The sequence below is a fragment of the Mobula birostris genome, chromosome 15 (assembly GCF_030028105.1).
Source record: "Mobula birostris isolate sMobBir1 chromosome 15, sMobBir1.hap1, whole genome shotgun sequence".
Lineage (NCBI taxonomy): Eukaryota > Metazoa > Chordata > Chondrichthyes > Myliobatiformes > Myliobatidae > Mobula > Mobula birostris.
The window spans coordinates 11,935,380-11,960,525 of NC_092384.1; the positions used below are offsets into that span (position 1 = coordinate 11,935,380).

At 44.8% G+C, this 25,146-nt stretch overlaps 1 protein-coding gene across 4 annotated transcripts in view; it reads right to left on the reverse strand.

Annotated features, from left to right (window-relative positions):
- exoc3l1 (exocyst complex component 3-like 1) overlaps window positions 1–25,146 on the reverse strand; it is a 120,125-nt gene that overhangs the window by 17,489 nt on the left and 77,490 nt on the right. For all 4 annotated transcript variants that reach the window (XM_072279324.1, XM_072279326.1, XM_072279323.1 and 1 more), the window contains 3 exons: window positions 24,362–24,484; window positions 21,979–22,134; window positions 2,941–3,065 (listed from right to left, as the gene is read on the reverse strand). In XM_072279324.1, the coding sequence (XP_072135425.1) occupies window positions 2,941–3,065; window positions 21,979–22,134; window positions 24,362–24,484 (404 nt within the window). The remainder of the gene's footprint in view (window positions 1–2,940; window positions 3,066–21,978; window positions 22,135–24,361; window positions 24,485–25,146) is intronic.

Genomic DNA, 25,146 nt, shown 5'->3' on the forward strand with positions numbered 1-25,146 from the left:
AAGTCACCCTGCATCCTCTTAGCATCCTCCTCACAGCTAACACTGCCGCCCAGCTTCGTGTCATCCGCAAACTTGGAGATGCTGCATTTAATTCCCTCATCTAAGTCATTAATATATATTGTAAACAACTGGGGTCCTAGTACCAAGCCTTGCGGTACCCCACTAGTCACTGCCTGCCATTCTGAAAAGGTCCCATTTATTCCCACTCTTTGCTTCCTGTCTGCCAAACAATTCTCTATCCACATCAATACCATACCCCCAATACAGTGTGCTTTAAGTTTGCCCTCTAATCTCCTGTGTGGGACCTTGTCAAAAGCCTTTTGAAAATCCAAATATACCACATCCACTGGTTTTCCCCTATCCACTCTACTAGTTACATCCTCAAAAAATTCTATGAGATTTGTCAGACATGATTTTCCTTTCACAAATCCATGCTGACTTTGTCCGATGATTTCACCGCTTTCCAAATGTGTTGTTATCACATCTTTGATAACTGACTCTAGCATTTTCCCCACCACCGATGCTAGGCTAACCGGTCTATAATTCCCCAGTTTCTCTCTCCCTCCTTTTTTAAAAAGCGGGGTTACATTAGCCACCCTCCAATCCTCAGGAACCAGTCCAGAACCTAAAAAGTTTTGAAAAATTATCACTAATGCATCCACTATTTCTTGGGCTACTTCCTTAAGCACTCTGGGATGCAGACCATCTGGCCCTGGGAATTTATCTGCCTTTAATCCCTTCAATTTACCTAACACCACTTCCCTACTAACATGTATTTCCCTCAGTTCCTCCATCTCACTAGACACTCTGTCCCCTACTATTTCCGGAAGATTATTTATGTCCTCCTTAGTGAAGACAGAACCAAAGTAGTTATTCAATTGGTCATTGTTGTAGTTCATCCATGTGATCTTTAAATGCTTGCCATTGCATATCCACCGTCAACCCTTTTAGTATCATTTGCCAGTCTATCTTAGCTAATTCACGTCTCATACCTTCAAAGTTACCCTTCTTTAAGTTCAGAACCTTTGTTTCTGAATTAACTATGTCACTCTCCATCTTAATAAAGAATTCCACCATATTATGGTCACTCTTACCCAAGGGGCCTCTCACGACAAGATTGCTAATTAACCCTTCCTCATGGCTCAATACTCAGTCTTGCTCTCTAGTCGGTTCCTCAACATGTTGGTTCAAAAAACCATCCCGCATACATTCCAAGAAATCCTCTTCCTCAGCACCCTTACCAATTTGGTGCACCCAATCTATATGTAGATTGAAGTCACCCATTATAACTGCTGTTCCTTTATTGCACGCATTTCTAATTTCCTGTTTAATGCCATCCCCAACCTCATTACTGTTAGGTGGCCTGTGCACAACTCCCACCAGTGTTTTCTGCTCCTCAGTGTTATGCAGCTCTACCCATATTGATTCCACATCCTCCCGGCTAACGTCCTTCCTTTCTATTGCGTTAATCTCCTCTCTAACCAGCAATGCTACCTCACATCCTTTTCTTTCATGTCTATCCCTCCTGAATATTGAATATCCCTGAATGTTGAGCTCCCATCCTTGGTCACCCTGGAGCCATGTCTCTAAACTTCAGCAAGGAACTCAGGGTGGATGGTCTGACATTTGCTATTGATCGGCTATCTCCGGTTTTAACTCACACCTACTCCCCAATGCCCAGGAATTCTGCTCATACTTCCTGCTGATTACACCAGCTACACTTCAATCACCAGGCCCCCAGTTTCTCTTTGGCTTTCCCCTGCTTTAATCCATGGTCACGCACTCTACCCCATCGGGTTTTGTTCACCCTTCCTGCAGGCCACACTGATTGCACTTCAATTATCAAGCCCCATCACCCCACCCACTCCCTCCCACCACCCCCCCCACCCCCACCCAAGTTCCCATGCTCCCTGTACAATCACCAGGTTTAGTTTCTTGTGCTTCCTTTCTTATCGGGTTATTTGGAAAATGAACTGTCTACTGTATAACATCAAGAAGAAGTGATTTGGAAGTGTGTTGGAGTATTAATGGAATTACTTCCGTTAGTTTAGAAAATCTGCTTGTTTAGTACCATCAAAGTCCTCAAAGTGGCAGATTAACTGGGTTTTACTGTATTTCCTCCACTAAAAATCTTCTAGTGGATGAAATCTGTGCCTTTATGTAGTCTGAACTGTGTGTTGCACCAATCTCACCTATACAGTTCACCATTAAAATACTCCCCCGAACAGCCACACAAAGCCCTCTGTTCGTGGGTTATCAGAGATAGCCAATAAATGCTGGCTACTCAGGGATGAGCAATAAATGCTGGCCACTCTGGGATGGACGATAAATGCTGGCCACTCCAGGATGGACGATAAATGCTGTCTTGCTAGTGATGTCCAGATCATGAAACATGAGTGCATGAGTATTAAGAGTGTTGATGAGAGCATTGCATCCCTCCCCACCCCCCATGGCCAGTGGGCACTGCTGCACTCTGAGAGGAGAGATGTAGCATTATGCTCTCTCATTCTTCCAAGGGAAGGACACGTAGTTCCATCATGATTGCACAAAGATAGATGTTCTCAGATGTTCTTAAGGGGAACTAGCGAGGTAGATTCAGATTTGGCTCGGTGATAGGGTAATGGTTCAAGTTCAATTCTTCGACTGGAGACCTGTAGTGGGTGGGGATGGGGGCTGGGGTAGTGCACAGAGGTCAGTGTTGAGGCCTCTGTTATTCATTATTTATGGAAATGATTTGGATATGAGTGCACACGGCATAAACAGTAAGATTGCTAATGATAGTAAATGTTATTCGTAGTGAAACAGGTTACAATGAATTACAAAGAGATCTCAGTCAGTTCGGGAGGTGGGCCAAGGATTGGAGTGTGGCTGAAATACTCGGTGCCACACTGAGTCCATATGGACTGGTGAAGGAAGTGCAGCTTTGGTGGGAAGTGTTACCTGATATCGGGATAATTGGCCACCAAGCCAGAGACCTCCAGGCTGAGCAGGGAGCTGTCCGTCATCTTGATGAATTCCGAGATGGAGGAAATCACGTTGGTGAGCCGATCAGCATCTCCCAGTCCCTGTAGTGGGCAGAAGCAAAGGGGAGGTGTCAGCAAGGTTCACCCTGTTAATCCCTGCTTTTCCTTACCACCTCAGCACCTTTGCCCAGTAAGTCTCAAATTTAACATCTAGATCAGTATTTGAGTACCATTACACTGGAAATGAGATCTTTGGAGCAAATGTCCAATGAAGGCATGGTGTCGCTGCTCAGTGTGAGTGATAATGTGGCAGTACTTCAGTAAGGAAGAGTTTTGGGTGCAAACTTCTCTCCCTGTTCCTTCATACCACCACCCCTACCAACTCACAATTAATAGTTATCACTGCTACAGAAACTAACTGGCCATTTCCTTCCTTGTTGAGTTCATCACAAAAATAAGACACTTATTGCCTGTAAAGTGCTTTTAGGGTGTCTAGCAGTTTAGAAGGACCTGTATAAATGCAAGGCTTTCTTTCTTTGGAAGCAGAAAAACTCTCCCTCGAGTGTCTGTGCACTGAGTGTACGTGGTACAGTATGTGGTACCCTTCATACCATGATGGTGTCACTTGTTACAGCTACCTAGTGATGGAGGGACCAGAAACAGCGTGAGAGGGCATGCTGGAATTCGTGCTAGGTTATAGGCTAACCCCAGTGGGCCGGCTGTCCCGTCACCGCTCTCTAGTGTCGCTCTCAGGAAACAAACTGGATTATCTTTGTCTGCAACTGACAAATTGCTATGAGCTTATTCTTACAGAAATATGGCTCCAGGACAACATCCCATGCACCATCAAATTGTGCTAATATTGTTGTGTGATCGTATGTGCTGTGATTTGCACTTTGGTCCCAGAGGAACATTGATTCATTTAACTGTATAGGGTTGAATGATGATAAATTTGAACTTGAACCTAAAATGGAGAATTACAGTGGTTACTGTCTCACAAGTCCCTCTCCTCCAACAGTATAGCTGGAAACAATACTGAAGTGAATCCAAATAGTTATGTTTGGTATGGGGAGGGGGGGTCTCACCAAAGATTCAACTCCAGTCCACAGAAAGCAAAGGCTTTGAGAAGCTGAAAGCAGCTGTGAGATCTTACCTAGACACACAAAACAGGGATTAACGTAATAGATAGATGATTTAAATTATTTGTTTGTGGAACTTAATGTTACACTGTTAAAGAAATGAAAAATAGGTAAAAAAACAAAACTTGACAAATTGATGTTCCTCCTCCTTTCCTTTCTTCCATGGTCCACTGTCCTTTCCCATCAGGTTCTTTTTTCTTCAGCCTTTACCTCTTCCACCTATCACAGAAGTTCTCAAGCTTTTTGGGTTACCACCCCTTGGCTCCCAGACTACATCCCCAGTATCCACTTCCCTTTCCAGCCATTGCATAAAAACAATAAAGAATTTTGGTTTACAATACACAGTGAAAGAAATAGGAACTGAAATTCAAAGCAGCGACAAATAGTTGCAAAAACATTCAAATTTAGTTAAAGCTACAAATAATATTATTTCTTTATTTAATTACTGTAAAACAAATTTTCATCAACAATTTTGAAGTGTATATTTGTAGTCCAGCTATTCACTACTTCATTGCTTTTTCACCCTTCAATGAGATGGATAGGTTTGGTGCAGTGATATCAGCTTCTCAACATGAGCACAACTGCAAGCCCCCGGGGTTTAGATGTTCTAACTCTCCGGAATATGGATAGCAGGCCTTTAAAGATTCAAGCCCACCCTGCTAATTGGCAGCCATGCTTTGTTGCTAGGATTTTAATATTTAAATAGCATCTGAACTGAGGTTCAGCGCTCAATCATGAGCTCTACTTGAATTATCAGAATCAGAATCAGGTCTATTATCACCGGCACGTGAGGTGAAATTTGTTAACTTAGCAGCAGTGGTTCAATGCAATACATAATCTAGCAAAGAAACCAATTAATAATAGTAAATAAAATAATAATAATAAATAAACAAATCAATTACAGTATATGTATATTGAATAGATTTTAAAAATGTGCAAAAACAGAAAAACTGCATATTTTAAAAAAAAGTGGGGCAGTGTCCAAAGATTCAATGTCCTTTTAGGAATCGGATGGCAGAGGGGAAGAAGCTGTTCCTGAATTGCTGAGTTTGTGCCTTCAGGCTTCTGTACCTCCTGCCTGATGGTAACAGTGAGAAATGAGCATGCCCTGGGTGCTGGAGGTCCTTAATAATGGACGCTGCCTTTCTGAGACACTGCTCCCGGAAGACGTCCTGGGTACTTTGTAGGCTAGTGCCCAAGATGGAGCTGACTAGATTTACAACCTTCTGCAGCTTCTTTCGGTTCTGTTCAGTAGCCCCTCCATTCTAGACAGTGATGCAGCCTGTCAGAATGCTCTCCACGGTACAACTATAGAAGTTTTTGAGTGTCTAGTGTCTAGTTTAGTACTCTGTTCTTATTTCAGTCCTGTATCGTGTCTCAATTCTACTCCAGCACTTGGGTCCTAACCACCCTCGTCTAGATCTCTCATTACAGTACGATTGAGCCTAACATGGATCGGGTGGGGTTTTAGAGCTTCCTGTCAGCTATGGGTAGCCATAGTGAGAAAATTTCTAGACAGAGCTGGGAGATACATGACCTCCAGGTCACCAGGCATCACAAGCTGGAAACCAGAGTCTCTTGGGTGAGGCTGTCCATCATTCTGCAGAGTCAGTCCATCTTCCAACCCTGGAGAGATTTGATGGTGACTCGGCTCTTGTGACGGCTTCCTCACTGAGTGTTCGCTGGTGTTTGAGCTCCAGCCATCCCGGCTCCCTACAGAGTGCTGAAAGGTGGCCTTCATGATCTCTCTCCTGACCAGGAGAGAACCGGCATGGGCCAAGGCGCATTGGGAGCGGAGGTTGGAGATTTTCTCAGATTTAGAAGAATTCATGGTCACCATGAAGAAAGTGTTCCATCATCCATCAGGAGCAAACAGAACCTCAGGCCGTCTGAGGAAGGTGTGCCAAGGCAGTTGGTCAGCAGCCGACTAAGCTATTGAGTTTCAGACTTTGACCGAAGAGAATGGCTGGAAAAGGGAGGCCCTGGCTGGGATCAATTAGTCTATCTGCCTCGATAATTGCCTGGTGTGGGCTACCTCAAAAGGTCGAAGAGGGTGAGCCTGAGCCCAGCCTCAACGTATGGCAGTTCCACTTCCTGACCTGGACAATAACAAGTCCATCTCCTGCTCAGGATCTTGTTGAGCCCATGCAAATCGGCTGCACAAGACTCTCCGCTTATGAGAGGTCCCGGAGTTGAGGTCAAGGTTGCTGCCAATACCATGGGTAAGCAGGTCACCTGTGGGCCAAACGTCCGAAGCTGCAGCTGTCAGGAGAACAGCTTAGATTGTCCAGTGTCAGGAGGACCGTGACGCTAGCTGCCATTCCTCCCAACCCTACTAATTATAGCGTCACACTGAAGGTGCAGATCTCCTGGGGAAGGAACTGGCGAGAGGTGAAGGCCTTTGTGGACTCTGGGGCAGCAAGGAAATTTTCTGGACTTGGGGACTGCCCATCAGCTCAAAATACCCCTCCAGGAGTTGAGCCACCACATGCCTGCAACAGCCCTGGATGGTTGTCCACTTGTTTCAGGGCACATCCTGCAGCAGACATCAGTTTTGCAGATGAGGAAAGAGGAACACGTGGAGGACATTTATTTCTATATCATCGTTTCCCCTCACACACCCCTGATCATTGGGCACCCTTGGCTGTCCCAGCATAACCCTTCTGTCAGCTGAAAGGAAGGGAGGATCATTGACTGATCCAGTCTCTGCAAGAGTGTATGTTTTCGGCTTGGTGTTCTGACCTCAGACTCTCCTGAGACCAGTGGCCAACAAGGAGGCAGACTTTTTTCGGAATAACCTGGAGCCTTCAGGAGACCCAGTCCTGCCTCCAAGGGCAGATAAGCCGGCTCCAGCCAGCAGGACTGTGCAAGTCCTGACCCTGTCTAGTCGAGGGGGGGGGGGGTGGAGTGTACTTGAACTAGAGAGAGGGGGTCTCTAGTTCAAGAGAAAGCCAAGGAGGTGCCCAAACAGTCTGGAATTCCATCAGCTAAGCCTAAGGGATCCAGTCACCAGGTCTCATCCAAGGGAAAGGCTCTTAAATGTAGACAGTTGGAGCCTAGTTCCAGGAGCACAAACACGATTTATAACACCTCATTGGCATTGTCTGAAGATTTGGATGAGGATTTGGACTCTGATTTGGTCTTTTGTTTCAACTAAAGACTCTAGTGAACCTATGGAGGAAACTCGAGTCTGCCGAATCACCCCTGCTACCTAAGGGGCCTCAGGAATCATCCTTGGAGGGAGGTTTGGGGTAGTTGAAACATCCAAGTGGGTTGAAATCCCTTCTGTCTACAAGGATTTGGAAGAGGTCTTCAGCAAGAGAAAAGCCTTGACCCTTCCACTGCTCCGACCCTATGATTGTGCTCTCGATCTACTGCTTGGTACTTGTCCTCTGCGGGGTCGATTACACACGCTCTCAGGCCTGGAGAGAAACGCTCTGGAGACGCACATAAAGGAGGCTCTTGCCAAGGGGCTCATTTGGCCCTCCACCTCACCAGCCAGCGCAGGCTTCTTCCTCATACAGAAATAGGATGGGAGCCTGCAGCCATGCATCAATTACAGAGAGCTGAATTGCATAGCAGCTAAAAAACCATTACTCCTTTCCACTCATGAACACTGCCTTCGAGGTTCTCCGAGGAGTATTCTGGAACCTAGACTTGTGAAGTGTGTACAATTTATTTTGCATAAAGGAGGGTGATGAGTGGAAGACTGCATTAGACACACTGACGGGGCACTATGAGTATCTGGTCATGTCCTTCGACCTTGTGAACGCGCAAGCGGTTTTCCAGACCTTTATAAACGACGTGCTCTGGGATGCTTTCCATAAATACGCCTTTGTCTTCTTGGATGATATCTTAATCTTCTTGAAGCCCGTGGATGAGAGTGTCGCTCATGTCAGACATATCAAAAAGAGGCTTCTAGATGATGAACTTTATGTCGAGCTGTGTTGGATCGTGGTCCTCAATTTGCGTCAGATTTATGGAGGGTGATCTGTACACTGATTGGGGCAACAGCAAGTCTTTCCTCTGGATTTCACCTGAAGTCCAATGGCCAGATGGAATGGGTGAACCAGGATATGGAATGAACCATCAAGTACCTGGCTTCAGAAAATCCAGATGAGTGATGCAACTATTTGATGTGGGCAGAGGTCACTCATAACACTTTGCAGCACTCTGCAGATGGGTTTTACAGGTTTGAATGCCAATTTTAATATTCTCTGCCGCTCTTTCCTGAGCTGCAGGCTGAGGTTGGGGTCTCTGCGGCCGAAGATCTCGTCCGATGCTACAAGGTAAAACGGACTAGGGCAAGGGAGATTTTGTTGGTCTCTACAGGCTGAAATAAAGGCTAGCCACAGGAGTAGAGACCAACATTACAGCCTGGGCACCAGGTCTGGCTATCTATTCAGGATTTTCCTCTCCAGGTGGAGTCCAGGAAGTTGGCACCCAAGTTCATTGGATCCTTCAAGGTTCTCAAGAAAGCAAACCCAGTGGCTTATACCTTGCAGCTCCCCAAGATCCTCAAGATCAATTCCACTTTCCACAGTTCTAAATTAAAACCTGTGAACACCAGTCCTTTAGCCCGCCACAATCAATCCCGCTGTCACCCAGATTTGTCAATGGGGAACAGGTCTTCACCATAAAAAGAATTATGGGCTCATGAACTGTTCGGGGTGTTTGGCAGTTCCTCATGGACTGGAAAGGATTTGGACCTAAGGAACAGGGCTGAGTTTTTGAAACAGGCATCTTGGATCCAGCTCTTATCCTTGACTACCAACATTGTCTCTCCGAGGTTCAGTCCTCAATCATCAGCTCTACTTCGATTATCGTCTGGTGTCTAGTTTAGTAACACACAAAAAATGCTAGAGGAACTCAGCAGACCAGATAGCATCTGTGGAAAACAGTCGACTGGCTACTTGGATTTACAGCATCTGTGGATTTTCTCTTATTTGTGATTGGTCTAGTTTAGCCAATTGGTCCTGTTCTCATTCTTCTCAGTTGCCTCCAACCTCTTTCGAAGAAACATATTGATGCAGTTATAAAGAAGGCAAGACAGCGAATATACTTTATTAGGACTTTGAAGAGATTTGGTATGTAAACAAAAACATTCAAGAGCTTCTATAGATGTACCGTGGAGAGCATTCTGACAGGCTGCATCACTGTCTGGTGTGGGAGCTACTGCACAGGACTGAAAGAAGCTGCAGAGGGTCATGAATTTAGTCGGTTCCATCTTGGGTACAAGTCTACAAAGTACCCAGGACATCTTTAGGGAGCAGTGTCTCAGAAAAGCAGCGTCCATTATTAAGGACCCCCAGCACCCAGGGCATGCCCTTTTCTCATCAGAGAGAAGGTACAGAAGCCTGAAGGCACACACTCAGTGATTCAGGAACAGCTTCTTCCCCTCTGCCATCCGATTCCTAAATGGACATTGAACCCATCAGCACTACTTCACTTTTTCAATATATATTATTTATGATTTTGCACGGTTTTTAACCTTCAATATACATAAACTGCAATTTATTTATTTTCCCCCTTCTATATGTATTGCATTGAACTGCTGCTGCTAAGTTAACAAAGTTCATGATACATGCCGGTAATAATAAACCTGATTCTGATTCTGATGTGCAATGTGCAATTTATAGTAATTTGTAATAAATACTGTAGTATGTACAACAGGGCAGTCAATATAGCATAGAAATACAATTGTATCTGCATGAATTAATCAGTCTGATGGCCTGGTGGGATGTTGGAAATGCATGGTCATGCACTTTGGTAGTAGAAATAAATGTGCAGACTATTTTTTAAACGGGGAGAAAATCCAGGAATCTGAGATGCAGAGGGACTTGGGAGTCCTTATGCAGAACACCCTGAAGGTTAATTTGCAGGTTGAGTCGGTGGTAAGGAAGGTAAGTGCCATGTTAGCATTCATTTCAAGAGGTCTAGAATACAAGAGCAGGGATGTTATGCTGAGGCTTTATAAGGCATTGGCAAGGCCTCAACTTGAGTATTGTGAACAGTTTTGGGCCCCTCATCTTAGAAAAGTGCTGGCATTGGAGAAGGTCCAGAGGAGGTTCACAAGGATGATTCCAGGAATGAAAGGGTTATCATACGAGAAACATTTGAAGGCTCTGGGGTTGTACTCACTGGAATTCAGAACGACGAAGGGGGAATCTCATTGAAACCTCTCGAATGTTGAACGGCCTAGACAGAATAGATGTGGAAAGGATGTTTCCCATGGTGGGAAAACCCAGGACACGAGGACAGAGCCTCAGGATAGAGGGGGACCCTTTCAAAACAGAGATGTGGAGGAATTTCTTTAGCCAAAGGGTGGTGAATGTGTGGAATTTGTTGCCACATGCAGCCGTGGAGGCCAGCTCGTTGGGTATATTTAAGGCAGAGATTGATAGGTTCTTGATTGGACATGGCATCAAAGGTTATGGGGAAAAGGCCAGGAACTGGGCTTGAGGAAGAGGTAGAAAAAAGTATCAGCCATGATTGAATGGCGGAGCAGAATCGATGGGCCAGATGGCCTAGTTCTGCTGCTATGTCTTAAGGTCTTATTGTCCTGGCTTTTATGCTGCGGTACCGTTTCCCGGATGGTAACAGCTGGAGCAGTTTGTGGCTGGGGTGACTCAGCTCCCCAATGATCCTTCGAGCCCTTTTTATACACCTGGCTCTGTAAATGTCCTGAATAGAGGGAAGTTCACATCTACAGATGTGCTAGGCTGTCCGCACCACTCTCTGCAGAGTCCTGCGATTGAGGGAAGTACAATTCCCATACCAGGCAGTGATACAGCAAGTCAGGACACTCTCAATTGTGCCCCTGTAGAATGTCCTTAGGATTTGGGAACTCATGCCAAATTTCTTCAACCGTATGAGGTGAAAGAGGTGCTGTCGTGTTTTTTTCACCACACGGCTGGTATGTCAGACATCCCACCCTGCAAAAACTCATTTCAGGGAGGTAGCACCATCAATTTGCGGGAGACTTCCGGGAGAGGTGGGATGTCTGCAGCCGGCCAGCTGGTTTAAATAACGTTAGCTATGCTAATGAACGAATGATACCTGTTAAACTCACCTCAACATGTCTTTCACAGTCTTAACCCACCATGGGCAATAGAAGAGTCACTGTTGCAAACAGTGCAGCGAGCAACACTGTCATTATTTTGACCCCTATTAGGCAGGGGTACACTTTAGTGTAGTCTGGGGTGATGTACGTTTTATATTTTTTTTGGAACACTCTGCCATGGCGCGCTCTCGCTCATGCGCTCTCTCTCTCTCGTGGTCGCTCGCACGCTCTCAAGCGCTCTCGCCTTCTCGCTCGCTCGCGCTCTCGCTTGCTTTCTCTCTTGCTCTCTCGCACTCCCTGTCGCTCTCTCGCTCGCGTGCTCTCGCTTGCTTTCTCTCTTGCTCGCTTTCTTGCTCTCGCTCTCTCTCGCGCTCTCTCGCGGGCGCGCTTTCTGGCTCTCTCGTTGCTCTCGCGCTCTCTTTTGCTTTCTCTCGCTCGCTCTCAAAAAAATTGATTTCCGTGATATTGTATATAATTTGCGGGCATCAGGGAGCCACTATTCATATGCGGGAGACTCCCGGAACTTCCGGGAGAGGTGGGATGTCTGGTATGTATGGCCACTTGAGATCCTTGGTGATGTGTATGCCGAGGAACTTAAAGCTGTTCACCCTCTCAACCCCCAGATCCATTGATGTCAATAGGGGTTAGCCTGTCTCCATTCCTCCTGTAGTCCACAACCAACTCATTTGTTTTTGCGACATTGAGGGAGAGGTTGTTTTGTGACTGTAGTGGACGATATGGGCTTGGTGAGGTCTGGGAATTCACCCAACAGTCGAGTAAACTCATATGTGGTGGTTCATGCGCTTGACAGGGTTGCTGTGGGGAACTTACTGGGGGAGCAGGGTAACTACCCAAAATCCTTGACATCCACAAGCTGGCAGTTCTTAAGATCAACCAATGGTCCCTTGAGCACACAGGAAATCCACACCGAGGAGAGGTCTAGCCACTTCAGCCAGGACAAAGTCACATATGTAACGTTGTCCTTTGAAGTAAAGCATCACCTGTTGTGTCCCGTAAGTCTGGATCTTGCTGCCATTGGTGGCCTCCTGCGAGGTTTCGTCCCTCTTTGCCTTCTCATCAGCAGTAGACGACCCTGGCAGCTGAAACCTCTGATGTCCCAATGCGCTGGCAGTGTTGAAGCAGCAAGGCAGTCAGCACTCCCTAGTGTTTGTACTAAAGCAAGCATGTAAAAACACAGGCCCGGCTCTTTTCCATCTGTTTTGCAGGCACGGGCATCCTTATGTTGGGGGCCTTGCTGACTGGGCTTATTGAGGTAGAGGAAGGAGGAGGAGTGATGTACCGCAGCCTAGCTGAATGTAGACTATCAGTCATCTTAGCAAGCTCCCTGCAGTCATTCAATGGTGCATTAGTGAAGGCTATGCAAACTTGACCAGGCATTTGTTGCATGAAGAGCTCTTTAAAAAATAAAACAAGAATGGTGATTTCCCAGGAGAGACAGCATGAGGTCCATTAGCTCCAAAGGCTTACTTTTGCTGAGACCAGGTAAGGTAAGGTAAGCAACTATTAGGCATGCTCAGACACTGATAGTCCAAAGGTCTGTAAAAGGTGAGTTTTGAGGGATCAGTATTTATCCCAAGGAAGTGTTCTAGCAGACTCAACACTTGCAGCTGAGGAATTGTTGAATGATGCTACCACGTAGTAGAATTTGGTGCTGTTGGTGGAAATTTCTCAAAGTGTGAATTGGGCCTCATCTTGTACAAACCAAGTGACGGCATTTTGCTCCCAAAACTCCAACAGTTTCAAAGTGACAATGTCGCCAACATATTCAGTAACTGTGGAATTGTCCTAGAACATTGGGGTCACCAATGTAGGTTTTCAGAAATAAAACCAAGTAAGGTGTTTTATGTTTAATGAAACCCATAGCACATTTTATTGAACTCCTAAATCTGAACACAAAATGTGCTAAAAAATCCTTAGGTAACAAAATCATCAAATCAGATCAGCCTGTTAAAGTGGAACCCTAACTCAATGTCGGTGGTTGTGAATTATGTACATTTCTCCCAATTACGTTACCCTACAGACCAGCATGTTCTCTGTAGAAGGAATTGCAAATTCAAACCCAATAGAATGCACACAAAATTGATCAAAAAGAAAATTTACAAGTATGTAATAAAATGGGAAATTTACAAGGACGTTGCTGGAAGCTGAGGATCTGAATTATAGGGAAAGATTGAACAGGTTAGGACTGTATTCCCTGGAGTGCAGGGGAATAAGGGGAGATTTAATAGAGGTATACAAAATTATGTGAGATATAAATGTGGTGAATGCATGCAGGTTTATTCCTCTCAGGTTGGGTGAGACTAAAACTAGTGGTTATAGTTGGGTGAAAGGTGAAACATTTAAGAATAATTTGAGGTGAAACATCTTCACAGAGGGTGGTGGAGTGTGGAGATAGTAGACGTGTGTTCAATTGTAACATTTAAGAGAAGCTTGAATGAGAGGGTTTCAGAGGGATATGGTCCAGGTGCAAGTAGATGGGACTAGGTAGAAGATCAGGTCAGCATGGACTAGATAGGCAGAAGATCAGGTCAGCATCAACATGAAACACTGTCATAGGAAAGCAGCATCCATCATCAGAGATCCTCACCAACCAGGTCATCCTCTTTTCTCGCTGCTATCAGGTGGAAGGACAAGAGCCTCAGGACTCACGCCACCAGGTTCAAGAACAGTTACTACCCCTTAACCATCAGGCTCTTGAATAAAAGGAGATAACTACACTCACTTGCCTAGCCATTGAGGTGTTCCCACAACCAATGATCTCATTTTAAGGATTCTTTATGTTGTTATCTCATGTTCTTGTGATATATTGCTATTTAGAAACATAGAAACATAGAAAATAGGTGCAGGAGTAGGCCATTCGGCCCTTCGAGCCTGCACTGCCATTTATTATGATCATGGCTGATCATCCAACTCAGAACCCCGCCCCAGCCTTCCCTCCATACCCCCTGACCCCTGTAGCCACAAGGGCCATATCTAACTCCCTCTTAAATATAGCCAATGAACTGGCCTCAACTGTTTCCTGTGGCAGAGAATTCCACAGATTCACCACTCTCTGTGTGAAGAAGTTTTTCCTAATCTCGGTCCTAAAAGGCTTCCCCTCTATCCTCAAACTGTGGCCCCTCGTTCTGGACTTCCCCAACATCGGGAACAATCTTCCTGCATCTAGCCTGTCCAATCCCTTTAGGATTTTATACGTTTCAATCAGATCCCCCCTCAATCTTCTAAATTCCAACGAGTACAAGCCCAGTTCATCCAGTCTTTCTTCATATGAAAGTCCTGCCATCCCAGGAATCAATCTGGTGAACCTTCTTTGTACTCCCTCTATGGCAAGGATGTCTTTCCTCAGATTAGGGGACCAAAACTGGGCACAATACTCCAGGTGTGGTCTCACCAAGGCCTTGTACAACTGCAGTAGTACCCCCCTGCTCCTGTACTCGAATCCTCTCGCTATAAATGCCAGCATACCATTCGCCTTTTTCACCGCCTGCTGTACCTGCATGCCCACTTTCAATGACTGGTGTATAATGACACCCAGGTCTCGTTGCACCTCCCCTTTTCCTAATCGGCCACCATTCAGATAATAATCTGTTTTCCTATTTTTGCCACCAAAGTGGATAACTTCACATTTACCCACATTAAATCGCATCTGCCATGAATTTGCCCACTCACCCAACCTATCCAAGTCACCCTGCATCCTCTTAGCATCCTCCTCACAGCTAACACTGCCACCCAGCTTCGTGTCATCCGCAAACTTGGAGATGCTGCATTTAATTCCCTCATCCAAGTCATTAATATATATTGTAAACAACTGGGGTCCCAGCACTGAGCCTTGCGCTACCCCACTAGTCACTGCCTGCCATTCTGAAAAGGTCCCATTTATTCCCACTCTTTGCTTCCTGTCTGCTAACCAATTCTCCATCAATACCTTACCCCCAATACCGTGTGCTTTAAGTTTGCACACTAATCTCCTGTGTGGGACCTTGTCAAAAGCCTTTTGAAAATCCAAATATACTACATCCACTGGTTCTCCCCTATCCACTCTACTAGTTACATCCTCAAAAAATTCTATGAGATTTGTCAGACATGATTTTCCTTTCACAAATCCATGCTGACTTTGTCCGATGATTTCACCACTTTCCAAATGTGCTGTTATCACATCCTTGATAACTGACTCCAGCAGTTTCCCCACCACCGACGTTAGGCTAACCGGTCTATAATTCCCCGGTTTCTCTCTCCCTCCTTTTTTAAAAAGTGGAGTTACATTAGCCACCCTCCAATCCTCAGGAACTAGTCCATTTATCTATACTTACATTTTTACAGTTTGTTATCTTCTGCACTTTGTTTGATCTTTTATAGTTAAGAGTATGCACACAGAAAATCAATCTCAGGGTTGGGTATGGTGACATGTATGTACTTTGATAATGAATTTACTCTACCTTGAACTTTAGTACTCACTGACCCTAAAGGTTGCTGGCTAATAGGCAGTGGCAACATTTTAATGATTCCATAGACAGGAATAGTCTCCATACTGAATGAAAGGGTGGAATGCCAAAGGAGCAGCGCACAGGTAAATGGGTTACCATCAGGCGAGGGAAGGGGAAAGGGCAGGTAGAGCAGGGTTTCCCTGTGGCCATTCCCCTCAACAACAAGTATACCAATTTGGATACTGTTGGGGGGGATGACTTACCTGGGACAAGCTGCGGCAGCCGGATCTCTGGCACTGCAGTGCAGAAGGGAGGGTGGAAGAAGAGGAGAGCGGTAGTGATAGGGGACTCGATAGTTAGAGGTACAGAGAGGAGATTCTGTGGTCGTGACAGTGACTCCCACATGGTTTGTTGCCTCCCGGGTGCCAGGGTCAGGGATGTCTCTGATCATGTGCACAGCATTCTGAAGTAGGAGGGTGACCAGCCAGATGTCATGGTACACATTGGTACCAATGACGTAGGAAGAAAGAATGAGGAGGTCCTGAAGAGTGAGCATAGAGAGCTTGGTAGGAAGTTAAAAAGCAGGAGCTCGAGGGTGGTAGTCTCAGGATTGCTACCTGTGCCACGTGCCACTGAGGGTAAGAATAGAATGCTCTGGAGGGTGAACACGTGGCTGGGGAACTGGTGTAGGGGGCAGGGTTTCAGGTTTCAGGATCATTGGGACCTCTTCTGGGGCAGGTAGGACCTGTACAAGAGAGATGGGTTACACCTGAACTACAAGGGGACCAATATTCTTGCAGGGAGGTTTGTTAGTGCTTTTGGGGAGGGTTTAAACTAGATTTGCAGGGGGATGGGAACCAGAGTGCCAGAGCAGATAGTGGAGCGGGGGTGAAAATAAATGATGTTAAAAGTTCATGCAAAGTCACAAATAGAAGGGTTGTGTGTGGTGGTAATAATCTTCTGAGGTGTGTCTGTTTCAATGCAAGGAGTATTGTGGGGAAGGCTGACGAGCTGAGGGCGTGGATTGACACATGGAATTACGATGTTATAGCCATTAGTGAAACTTGGCTGCAGGAGGGGCAGGACTGGCAGCTTAATGTTCCAGGGTTCCGATGTTTCAGACGTGATAGAGGCAGAGGAATGAAGAGTGGGGGGGGGGGGGTGGTGGCGTGGCATTGCTAGTCAGGGAAAATGTTACAGCAGTGCTCAGGCAGGACAGATTAGAGGGCTTGTCTACCGAGGCCTTATGGGTGGAGCTGAGAAACAGGAAAGGTATGACCACATTAATGGGGTTGTATTATAGACCACCCAACAGTCAGCGAGAATTGGAGGAGCAAACCTGCAGAGAGATAGCAGACAAATGCAAGAAACATAAAGTTGTGATAGTAGGGATTTTAATTTTCCACGTATTGATTGGGATTCCCATACTGTTAAAGGTCTAGACAGATTAGAGTTTGTAAAATGTGTTCAGGAAAGTTTTCTAAATCAATATATAGAGGTTCCAAAATGAGAGATTGCAATATTAGATCTCTTATTAGGAAATGAGTTAGGACAGGTGATGTAAGTGTGTGTAGGGGAACACTTTGGTTCCAGTGATCATAACACCATTAGATTCAACTTGATCATGGATACAGATAGATCTGGTCCTTGGGTTGAGATTCTAAACTGGAGAAAAGCCAAATTTGAAGAAATGAGAAGGATCTAAAAAGCGTGGATTGGGACAGGTTGTTCTCTGGCAAGGATGTGATTGGTAAGTGGGAGACCTTCAAAGGAGAAATTTTGAGAGTACAGAGTTTGTATGTTCCTGTCAGAGGCAAAGTGAATACGAATAAGGAACCTTGGTTCTCAAGGGATATTAGAACTCTGATAAAGAAGAAGAGAGAGATGTATGATGTGTATAGGAAACAGGGAGCAAATGAGGTGCTTGAGGAGTATAAAAAGTGCAAAAAATACTTAAGAAAGAAATCAGGAGGGCTAAAAGAAGACATGAGGTTGCTTTGGCAGTCAAAGTGAAGGATAATCCAAAGAGCTTCTACAGGTACATTAAGATCAAAAGGATAGTAAAGGATAGAATTGGTCCTCTTGAAGATCAGAGTGGTCGGCTATGTATGGAACCAAAAGAAATAGGGGAGATCTTAACTATAGAACCATAGAAACTACAGCACAGAAACAGGCCTTTTGGCCCTTCTTGGCTGTGCCGAACCATTTTCTGCCTAGTCCCACTGACCGGCACACGGACCATATCCCTCCATACACCTCCTATCCATGTATCTGTCCAACTTATTCTTAAATGTTAAAAAAGAACCCGCATTTACCACCTCGTCTGGCAGCTCATTCCATACTCCCACCACTCTCTGTGTGAAGAAGCCCCCCCCTAATGTTCCCTTTAAACTTTCCCCCCCTCACCCTTAACCCATATCCTCTGGTTTTTTTCTCCCCTTGCCTCAGTGGAAAAAGCCTGCTTGCGTACCCATCATAATTTTATATACCTCTATCAAATCTCCCCTCATTCTTCTACGCTCCAGGGAATGAAGTCCTAACCTATTCAACCTTTCTCTGTAACTGAGTTTCTTAAGTCCCGGCAACATCCTTGTAAACCTTCTCTGCACCCTTTCAACCTTATTTATATCCTTCCTGTAATTTGGTGACCAAAACTGAACATAATACTCCAGATTCGGCGATATCCTTGCAGGGAGTTTTTTGCCTCTGTATCTACTAAGGAAACTGGCATGGAGTCAATGGAAATAAGGCAAACAAATAGTGATGTCATGGAATCTATACAGATTGAGGAGGAGGAGGTGCTTGCTATCTTGAGGCAAGTCAGAGTAGATAAATCCCCAGGACCTGACAGGGTATTCCCTGGGACCTTGAAGGAGACTAAGTGTTGAAATTGCAGGGGCCCTGGCAGATATATTTAAAACGTCGGTATCTACAGGTGAGGTGCCAGAGGATTGGAGGATAGCTCATGTTGTTCCGTTATTTAAAAAAGGCTCTAAAAGTAATCCAGGAAATTATAGGCCGGTAAATTTGATGTTGGTAGTAGGTAAATTATTGGAAGGAGTACTGAGAGGTAGAGTCTACAAGTATTTGAATAGACTGGGACTTATTAGGGAGAGTCAACATGGCTTTGTGCATGGTACATCATGTTGAACCAATCTATTAGAGTTTTTCGAGGAGGTTACCAGGAAAGTGGACGAAGGGAAGGCAGTGGACTTCAGTAAGGCCTTTGACAAGGTCCCGCATGGGAGGTTAGTTAGGAAGATTCATTCGTTAGGTATACATGGAGAGGTAGTAAATTGGATTAGACATTGGCTCAATGGAGGAAGCCAGAGGGTGGTAGTGGAGGATTGCTTCTCTGAGTGGAGGCCTGTAGATAGTGGTCTGACACAGGGATCAGTGCTGGGTCCATTGTTATTTGTCATCTATATCAATGATCTGGATGATAATGTGGTAAATTGGATCAGCAAATTTACTGATGATACAAAGATTGGACGTGTAGTGGACAGTGAGGAAGGTTTTCAAAGCTTGCAGAGGGATTTGGACCAGCTGGAAAAATGAGCTGAAAAATGGCAGATGGAGTTTAAGACAGACAAGTGTGAGGTATTGCACCTTGGAAGGACAAACCAAGGTAGAACATACAAGGTAAATGGTAGGGCACTGAGGAGTGCAGTAAAACAGAGGGATCTGGGAATACAGATACAAAATTCCCTAAAAGTGGCGTCACAGGTAGATAGGGTCGTAAAGAGAGCTTTTGGTACATTGGCCTTTATAAATCAAAGTATTGAGTATAGGAGCTGGAATGTTATGGTGAGGCATTGGTGAGGCCGAATTTGGAGTATTGTGTACAGTTTTGGTCACCAAATTACAGGAAGGATATTAATAATGTTGAAATAGTGCAGAGAAGATTTACAAGGATGTTGCTGGGACCTGAGTTACAGAGAAAGCTGAATAGGTTAGGACTTTATTCCCTGGAGCGTAGAAGGATGAGGGGAGATTTGTTAGCGGTATATAAAATGATGATGGGTATAGATGGAGTGAATGCAAGCAGGCTTTTTCCACTGAGGCAAGGGGAGAAAAAAACCAGAGGACATGGGTTGAGGGTGAAGGGGGGAAAGTTTAAAGGGAACATTGGGGGGGGGGCTTCTTCACACAAAGAGTGGTGGGAGTGTGAAATGAGCTGTCAGATGAAGTGGTAAATGCGAGCACACTTTTAACATTTTAAGAAAAACTTGGACAGGTACATGGATGAGAGGTGTGTTAGAGTGAGTTTTTTGGGTAGATGATTTGTTTACACTTAAATGACTTTGGTCACCAGACTTCTATTTGACAAAGTATTGTGGATTGAGTCCACCACAATGGGCTTCCTAAAAAGGTGTGAATACCAGATGCTTCTGGCGCTGTAATTTGACCTAATGCTGTAGTTTCAAAGACAGTATTATCTATACGTTATAAATATTAATTGTCTTTTATATTAGCACATAAAATGCCAAGTAAATCCTAAATGCTGTGGATACCAACTCAGACATGTTGGCGTCGGAAGGAAAGGGTGGTGTGATATTTTGTATGTAGCGTCAAAAGGAAGCATTGTCTGTAACTTTTTAAGTAGGGATTGCCTTTATGTTTAGCATATAAATATCAAGCCCACATTGAGCTAGCAGACCTTTCTGCGGAAAGCGTCTCCATCCGTAAGATGCCTGCTGTACCTTGCTGTGTCGAATAAAGAAACTGCTTTGTATCTACCAGTGACTCTGTCTCTCCGGTAATTTCATCCATGCTACAACAAGGTGACTCTGTCTCCCCGGTAATTTCATCCATGCTACAACAAGGTGTATGGAGGGATATGGTCCAGGTGCAGGCCAGTGGGACTAGGCAGAAAAATGGTTCAGCACAGCCAAGAAGGGCCAAAAGGCCTGTTTCTGTGCTGTAATGTTCTATGGTTCTATGGTTTGGAAGGTACGGTGGAGTCACAGAATGGTACAGTACAGAAATGAGTCCTTTAGATAGATAGATAGATTGACATACTTTATTAATCCTGAGGGAAATTGACTTTGGCCTGCAATGTTCATCTGCATTCATCTTCACCTGCATAAGGTCCAATTGCTCTCTTTGCCTTTGTGACTCAAGTATTTGTATAGATGTTTATTAATTGTTCCGACTCATATTGGTTAGTCTAGGTAGGGAGAGCAGATTTCCTCCCATGGAGGGCATTAGTAAACCGAATGGATCTTAAAACAATAATTGATGTTTTAGTAGTTGTGGGGCCTCTCAAAGTGCTCTCAAATATCACTCAAAGTGGAGTGATATTTGGAAACTTGACTTTTTGAAGCATATCACACATGAACTGTGTGCAAAAGCTCTGCAAGAAAATCCTTCATGACCCACTACAGGCCTGCTATGTATGTTTTATGAGAGTGCAGATGAATGAGAGTGAAAGCGATCAAACCCCAAGGAGATCAGAGTTCTTATTGACGTGTTTGTTGCTGTTAAAATGAATACCTATATATATAAAATGCAGTGAGCACATGTTGTTGTAACCGGGCAAAACATTGCAGAACACAAGATTTTTGCGCACACTGGTCATTGCAAATGAAAGGGGACACTGGAGAGATTGGACCATAGGAGAAAGGGAAAGATGAGGGGACCCAGGGGGAAGTGAAAGACAGGTGAGAAGAGGTAAAATGTCAGAGTGGGGAATAGAAGAAGAGCAAAGGGGATAGAAGAAGAAGAGCAAAGGGGGACACATTTTTTTTACAGAAGGGGAAATTGATATTCATGCCACCAATTTGGAGGCTACCAAGATGGAATATAAGGTGTTGCTCCTCCACCTTCGGGGTGGCCTCATCATGGCACAAGAGTAAACATACGGCTGGTTACTAGCCTAGCAGTGGCTTCTTAAAACTCCAGGATGGAAGCCTGCCATTGTACTCATCAGGTAAAAGTGGAACTGCACACATCGAAATTTGGTGCTAACGCTTGACACTGCAAAAGGGCTTACCTCGCTCAATGTATACACAGCACATGTGAAGTAGAGACAGTGGGAGAAAAGTAGATAAATACTATAAGAATAATAGAAACTTTGGATCGGGGAGCATTCTTTCTTGGATGAGCGACTCCCCAATTGACATCAGCTTGTAATAACGAGAGAGTCTGTTCTGAACATAAACCCTGGACTCGGTGTGAATTCTTTCCATCTACATTTACCCTGGCAAACTAATGGTTGGGAACTGAGCATCAACAGTTATTCCTTAAGCACGTGACTAACTCTCCAACCCACATAAATATGCAACAAATGGCACAAAAGCTGAATGAAGGACAACACAGGTCAGTGCTTTGCAATTTATTAAATGTTATGACTGTAGCTCACTCACCAGATTACAGAAGAGTTCTTGCAGCTGTGTGGCATCGTGAAACATTCTGTGCGACATCTTCTCCCGTTCAGCGGGATTCTTGCAGACAATCTTCTTCAGCATCAGCCTGCGTAAGTATTCAACGACCACCATACGAAGGCCCTCGACCAGCATGAACTGTGGGGTCAGCACAGCATGGAGACTTCATCATGACACCCGGGAATATGCGGTGGCTATAAATGGGCAGCTTTGCCACTGCTTTCACTTTCCATTATAGCTCTTCTTCTTAGTGAATCACACTCCTCTCTTACCCTCAGTCAGGAATCATCAATTCCCAATGAATTAGAGCACCCCATTGTGTGGATGCACGGCTCAGGATGCAGCCCACCCCTGGGGTCACTGTCCACTTACATTGCTTCTCACAACTCCTACATTATTTGTCTACGTTCTCACCCTCTGACTTCTCCCAGTCACCCAGTGACCTTGCCTACAGCTTACCTCCAAGGTCACCCTATCAGAGATTTCCCCCACTCCCCCAACTTCTTCTGTCTCCTTCCCAGCTCCGATAAAAGTTCTTCAGTCTTGCAGGCATCAACAAAGTCATGAGGAGGATAAATAAGATGGTGGTCACAGTCCTCTTTCCATGGTAGGGGAGTCAGGTTTAGAGTGGGAGGGGAAGGTTTTAAACAGGACCTGAGGGGAATCCACTTCACACAGAGGGTGCTGGATGTTTGGAAAAAATAACCAGGAGGAAGTGGTAGAGGTGAGGTGCTAATATACAATGTGACAAGACACTTGGACAGGTACACAGATAAGAAAGGCGCAGAGGGAAATAGGTCAAATACCGGCAAATGGGACCTGCTCAAACATACATATTGGTTGGCATGGACAGTTGGGCTGAAAAGCCAGTTTCCATGATGTATGACCTGAGACATTAACTCCGCTTCTCTTCCCACAGTCACTACCTGACTGGTGGGTATCCCCAGTACTTTCTCTTTTTAATCTTAGCTTGTTGTCAGCTGGCTGAAACAACAGCATGAGAATGGGGATGATGGGCATTAGTGTCTGGGCTCTATTGTCACTTGGCCTCATTGTCTCTAGGCCCCAGTGAGACCCTCATAAACCTACTGCAGCAGCATCATAACTTGCCTTTCACATTCTCACACACTTGCATTGCGAATCCCCCTGAATCATAAAGATTGAAAGGAAATTAAAGTAGAATGCTCATGACCTTCTACAGATGCTCAGTAGAGAGCATCCTAACATGCTGCCTCACTGTACAGTACAGAAGCTGCACAGCAGCGGGCAGGAAAGCTCTACAATGAGCAGTCAAAACTGCCCAATGCATCACCAGCAGCAGCCTGCTCACCATCAAGGACATATATACAGAAAGGTGCTGGACAAAGGATATCATGAAGGAGCCCACCCACCCTGCTCATCCCCAATTTACATTAGGAAGGGGACTATGTAGCATCCATGCCAGGACCACCGGACTCAGAAACAGTTACTTTCCCCAAGCAGTAAGGCAGAACAACACCTCCACCCACTAACGCAGTCCTCCACCACTACTTTGTCATTTCCAGTCAGTCACCTTAGGTACAGACACTCCTGTACCTACAGTCACTAAATGTATATACAATCAATCTATGTATATAAGGTATCTTATGGATTTATATTTATTGTGTTTTTTAATTGTGTTCTTTATCTCATTGTGTTTCTTTTGTGCTTCATCAGATCCGGAGTAATAATTATTTTGTTCTCCTTTATACTTGTGTACTGGAAATGACATTAAACAATCTCAAATATACAAGAGCTACTGATGATCATGGGCTTCCTCTTCACCATTTTACATCCTTAGTAAAATCAAAATGGGGGTGGAGATAAAATAATAATTAAAAGAACAGCAGAAAATCTGAAATAAGGATAGGAAATGCTGGAAATGCTACACCAGCAGACTGGTGTATCTGTGGAAAGAGAAACAGTTAAGTGTTTCAAGTCAAAATAAAATAAACAAATTGAACCTTAGTGTAGTGGCTACATAATGCAATTACAGCAGCAGTGGTCCAGGTTCATTTCCCACTGCTGTCTGTAAGGAGTTTGTACGTTCTCCCCGTGACTGCCTGGGGTTCCTCCAGATGCTCTGGTTTCCTCGCACTTTCTAAAGGTGTTTGGGTTTGTAGGTTAATTGGTCACATGGGTGTAACTGGACAGCGTGGGCTCATTGGACCAGAAGGACCTGCATCTCTAAATAAGTAAACAAAGGAAGTTGCTATTGGTTCATAGTTGGATTACCCAAGCATTCTGCTTTCTGTCCCTTTACAGCGGGTCATTAAACTTCTTGCTGGGTTACATTAGAGATGGGCAGAAGGCGGACACTGAGTGAATGGCAGAGCTCAATTCTCACCTGGAAGATGGGCTCCCTGATGCGGATGAAATAACTGTAGTATGTGTCCAAAATACTGCAGGCGGAGTCAATGAACTCGGAACCAGAGAGCCAGGACCCAGACATCAATGTAAGGAAATGAGGCTAAAAAGAGCGTTCCCAGTGAGTTTAACACCCAACAACCAATGCCAAAATACACTTTAAATAACAAGATTCAAGACTGCACAATGGACATGAAAGACCTTTGATCAGATAAATGGGATATTCCCCCATTTTTAACCACCCTAGTCTCTATCCAAATTTGCGTAAGGCTGATAAAGCATGGTTTGGTTATACAGTACTCCACTAGTTACTGAAGTTCATAGGCCATTTTCAGAGGGGAAACATTAGTTTGCCAACTTGCTATGGGACAGGACTCATGTTGGTGAGGCCTAATTGGGAGCATTGTGTGGAGTTCTGTCCACCTGCCTACAGGGAAATTATTGAAAAGATTGAAAGAGCACAGAGAAAATTTACAAGGATGTTGCCAGGACTTGAGAACCTGAGTTACAGGGAAAGGTTGAGTAGGTTAGGACTTTATTCCCTGGAGCGTAGCAGAATGAAAGTGCGGTTTGATAGAGGTATTCAAAATTATGAGGGGTATACAGTAAACAAAAGCAGTCTTTTTCCACTGTGGTTGTGTGAGTCTAGAACTAAAGGTCGTAGGTTAAGGGTGAAAGGTGAAATATTTAACGAGAACATGAGAGGGAACTTCTTCGCTCAGAGGGTGGTGTGGGTGTGGAATGAGCTGCCAGTGGAAGTCGTGG